A 4,786-nucleotide genomic window follows, 5' to 3' on the forward strand; every position below is an offset into this window, starting at 1 on the left:
TAGATAATTCACTAGAAACTGGGTTCTAGATATTAATTTTAATAGTTCAAAACAAAAAGTTTAGTAACAAATGTTTAACAAGCACCCATTATAATCACTAAACTGTGAATTCAACATTATTTGTATCTGATCAACTATACAAACATCGCAATTTTTCTTTTGACAAGAAATAGGAATCCCAAAAATGAGAGGAAACTACTAAACAAAGGTTGAATCTGCCAGCCTAGCACCATAATTTCAGTCTTTGAGCCTCCCAAAGAGCTGGAAAAAAGACATGGGAAGACATGAGGAGCTGAAATTGTGAAGAATAGTTCCTGACTCGGGACCCCATTTTCACACTGAGGCCATGTAGTCTAGCAAAGAGGAAAATCGCTGACACTGGAGACGGCACACAGAAAAATTTGGGAACAGAAGGCCAGGGAGGCCACCGCAGGCAGGAGAGCAGTGTGTAGAGAACGCAGTGCTTGCAGCAGCCTCAGGAGCTAGGGGGTTTCTTCTTGGCTTCGAGGTCCTTTTTAATCTCTTCAAGTTTTTTAGCCAGGCTTGGTATGTCATAGTTCTGAGCCAGGTACATTCCTACCACGTTTCCAAAAGTAAATCCAAGCAGGAACTGGAGCATGTTGTCGATGGGGAGAACCGGAAGGGCGCCTGGGCCGCCACAGCTACGCGAGTCGCTCGCCCAGCCTCCTTTCTTTCTTTCTGAGATCTCAGAATTGGGAAAAAAGCAAAGCAAATATAATATCAATAAAACAAAACCCAATTTTTTTGGTAGCTAGGAGGAACATGAAGTCTAACTCTACATCTGTCTGTTCAGGGTGCTATAACAAAATACCGTACTGCAGGCCTGTGGCTTAGACAACAGAAGTTTATTTTCTTGGTTTTGGAGGCTGGAAAGCCCAATTTCAAGGTTCTATCAGATTTGGCTTTTGGGGAGCGGTCTTTTGGCTTGCACACCACTGGATCTTTGCTGTGTCCTCACGTGGCCTCTTCACTGAGCTAAGCCTTTGCACATTTGAGTGCATGTATGTGAGCATGTGGGCAGGGTCATCAGCAAGGGAAAGCGAGGCAGCTGGAGAAAGCTCAGGTGCCTCCTCGTGAAAGGACACAAATTCCATCGATCATGATCCCACCCTCATGCCTCACTTAACTTTAACTACCTTCTGTAACATGGGAGTCAGGGCTTCAACACACGATTTTAAGGAGGAAAGACAGGATTTAACCCAAAGCAAACTATAGATTAAATGTGTCTGCAATGTAATATTGAATTTCTCAGGTGTGGTAGTGACACTGCAGTTCTGTAGGAACTTGTTTTTATTCTCTGGTCAGCTTACTACAGTTTGGAAGTATGATGTCAGGCGACTACCTGCAACTTATTTTTAATTTAGCAAAAATGTATATTTGTGTGTGTGTGTGTGTATATATATATATATATATATATATATATAACTATATACTATATTTGTATATATGTACATACACATGTGGTAGCTTTTAATAATTTAAGTGATCTCAAATGAACACAAATAAAGGATAAGAATGTATATCTTACTATAATTTCAACTTTATGTTTGAAAATTTTCAAAATAAAATGTTGAAGAAATAAATAAAAATGATGAATTCTTATCATTCAAAACATCTCAGAGTTGATGGTATTTGATAACTCTTAGTAAAACAATTTTGTAAAATGTACCACTGGCTTGCATTTGCTCAACTCAGGCACTGGATTCTTGACCGAGACAGTCGCAGAAGATCTACCACTTCATATATTTCACTTAGAATGAGATATGTGTTCCTGAGAAAATAGATGTTCCATGTTCCATGATTATGAACATTTGGGAAACAGCAATACGCTCTTCATACATGTGCCATGAAGATTAATTGAGGGTGCACAGAGCAATGTTCCAAGGTGTGTGGAGCTTAGGAACCGGTGGGCATCAGCATCATCAGTGTTGCCATGGTGCTAATCATCTTTACTTGAAAGGCAGTGAACAGCTCTTACAAGTTTAAATGAGAAGATACTGATTACAAGAGAGCTGAAGACAGTCAAAGTCAGGAACTGCAAGCGGGTGTCAGGACACAGTGATGCCAGAACGGCACACCAGAAGGACCTGAGGTAACCAGCCCCATGACCCCTCTCACTCTCCTTCCCCCTCTGATACTGTCTTAGCTTCCCTCTCTTCATTTGTTTTGTTAATTCCTGTCTATAGATTAATTTGTGTTCTGCTGCTACATGCAGAGGTTGGGAGCAGCATCTCCCCAAGCTTGGGCCCTGCATGTCCTTGCTCACAGATCAACAAAGTTTGATTAGTGCTTGCAGTTACTGAGGGACCTATTAGGGACTCATTTCTCAAGTTCTGAGAGAAAGCCCTGTCTAGCTTGGGTCCAGTCAGTGGTCAGCATGAGTGTCAAGACTATGGTATGATCTGGTACCTCTTGAAGAGGAGGAGAAAATGTGCCTAAGCAGACTTACTCCCCGTGGTCTCTGTTCCTCAGGAAGACTGGAGGAGGAGAAGGAGGACACTCAGTCCCTGGGAGGGGGACAGAATATCTGCACATGCCTCCAGCCTCTGTTGTGTATCTTATTAAGGAGTGCTCCCTGCAGTCTGCCCCACAGGATGCTTCTCTTTCCATTTTATAACGTGTTTTCACACCCACCGAATCCCTCAAGAGCCCAAGGCCCCTAGGCAGTGGGCTAGCTCAGAACACTGGGTGTACACAGAGAAGTCTCAGTTATCAGTAGGAAGGAGGGCCAGGGACAAGGCTGGAAATGGAGATTTGAGAAGAGAAATGAGAAGACTTGTTAAGTCTAAAATCTGTGCTTTCTGGGCAACTTTGTGTCTTAACTATAATCACAGCAAAGTCTCTTTGCAATAAACTTTATATGGATTCATGGACTCAGTGTGCATTAACATTCATGTGAAATTGCTGATTTTCCTCTTCTATTTTCATAAGTTCTTAGCTGCTTTTTTGCAACTGTTTTCTTGTTCCTTAAAGAATTCTCTCATTAGAGCGGCTTCTGAGCTCAGTCCTCCGGGCCCGTCACGGGTAGGAAAGCCTCACTTTCTGGCTTGGCCACTTTTCTAGCAGCCCCAATTCCCTGCTTCTCACTCTGTGGGCTGACTCAGGCGGGGGTGTCAAAGTGCTTGGAGGTGAAGTGAGTGATAGACTCACAGAAATTTCCGAAAGATACTTTAAAACTGTAACAAAGCATTGGTAATATTTAAAAAAAGGTGAATAGGAATCATTGAAGATGAATATTAGCAGCATCAGCCAGCCAAAGTCAAGAAATACTTTCCTGATAATAGATAAAAGCTCTTGAATTAGTAACCATTGGGATGCATTCACTCTACTGGGGAGAAATTTTTAGGTCCCCTTATGATTTCAAAAACATAAAGATGGAATCTGTTAAACCAAATTCCTATTTGATGAAGGCAAATGTACATCATATTATCTTTACAACATGAGTAAAAACTGTAAGCTATTTTGAGAAAGATACATGGTTCAGATGACATTAAGACAGGCATTTTTCTGAATTTCTGTGAACTTCTCAAATATCTCCGAAGCAGTTGCTATACATTTCAGGTGGTTTCACAGACTGAGAAAATCACCCACCTGTAATCATACTTTTAGTTAACAACAGAGATTCACTCAGACACCTTTAGAAAAAAGGACCTTATTATAAGCTACAACAACATGTGGAGACAGGAACAGAAAACTCTGGGACTGGCTTCTGGGTTCTTTTCTTTTTATTGCCCTCAAAAGCTTATCTAGTGATATTTTTGCATACCTTCTCCAATTTACTGACCCCCATCCAAACTGGTCAGCTTTAGACACCATGCTTGGCATGTACGTGCTCCTTGACTTGTGGTGGGGATGCCTGTGGCCAACCAGGGTACACTGAAAATGATGGAAGTTGAACCTACATCTTAAGAGTAATTAATAATATGAGTTACTATTTTTATTGAACACATTTTGGGTGATGTTACAATGTATCTATATAATGGGTAAAGAACTAATCTGATGGTTAACATTTCCATCTTTTTAAGCACTTTAAAAATCAATTTGATTGACAATATTTAGACATGTTTATGAAATACAGTATGACATTTCAATACATGTATATTACGTATATTGATCACATCCGGGTTATTAGTGTTTTTATCTGCTTATCATTACTTGGTCTTTGACACTTTGAGGAGCTCAAAATTTCCTCTTGCCTTGTTATTTGCAAAACATATAATAGGTTGTTGTGAACTATAGTCACTCCCTGTAGTAGAGAACACAGTACTTAATCATTAGCCATCAGCAAAATGAAGATGAAAACTACAGTGACTCAATGAGATATTATCTTACCCAGTGAGGTTGGCTATCATCAAAAAGACAAAAACAAGTTCTGTTAAGAATATAAAGAAAAGGAAACTCTTATACATAGTTGGTTGGAATATAATTAGCATAACCATTATGAAGAATCATATGGAATTCTCTCGATAAAGTAAAAATAAATCTTCCAGGTGATTCAGGTATCCCACTTTATACATGCCCAAAGGGAATGAGGAAGTGTTATCAACACATCAAAGAGATAATTGTATACTTATATTTATCACTGCATTATTCAGAATAGCTAAGATACAGAATTAACCTGGAAGTTCATATATGATGAATAGATAAGGAAAATGTGAGTAAGGAAATATTCATCCTTATCTTAGTTACGTTCCTGGTTGTTGAGGTAAAATACCTGCAAGTTAAAGGAGGAAAGCTTTATTTATTTATTTACTTTATTGCAGAA

General features: G+C 39.5%; 1 protein-coding gene across 1 annotated transcript; it reads right to left on the reverse strand.

Annotated features, from left to right (window-relative positions):
- Positions 1 to 225: 225 nt before the first annotated feature.
- On the reverse strand, positions 226 to 619 carry LOC101592377 (short transmembrane mitochondrial protein 1-like). The gene has a single exon (XM_012513886.2). The coding sequence runs from the start codon at positions 617 to 619 to the stop codon at positions 476 to 478; it is 144 nt and encodes a 47-aa protein (XP_012369340.1). The 3' UTR covers positions 226 to 475.
- Between the last annotated feature and the right edge of the window lie 4,167 nt (positions 620 to 4,786).

This window comes from Octodon degus, unplaced genomic scaffold (assembly GCF_000260255.1).
Source record: "Octodon degus isolate 3935 unplaced genomic scaffold, OctDeg1.0 scaffold00019, whole genome shotgun sequence".
In the NCBI taxonomy this organism is placed as follows: Eukaryota; Metazoa; Chordata; class Mammalia; order Rodentia; family Octodontidae; genus Octodon; species Octodon degus.

Bases quoted from the DNA above. Each gene is read 5' to 3' on its own strand.
- LOC101592377 (XM_012513886.2), bottom strand. From the start codon at position 619: ATGCTCCAGTTCCTGCTTGGATTTACTTTTGGAAACGTGGTAGGAATG.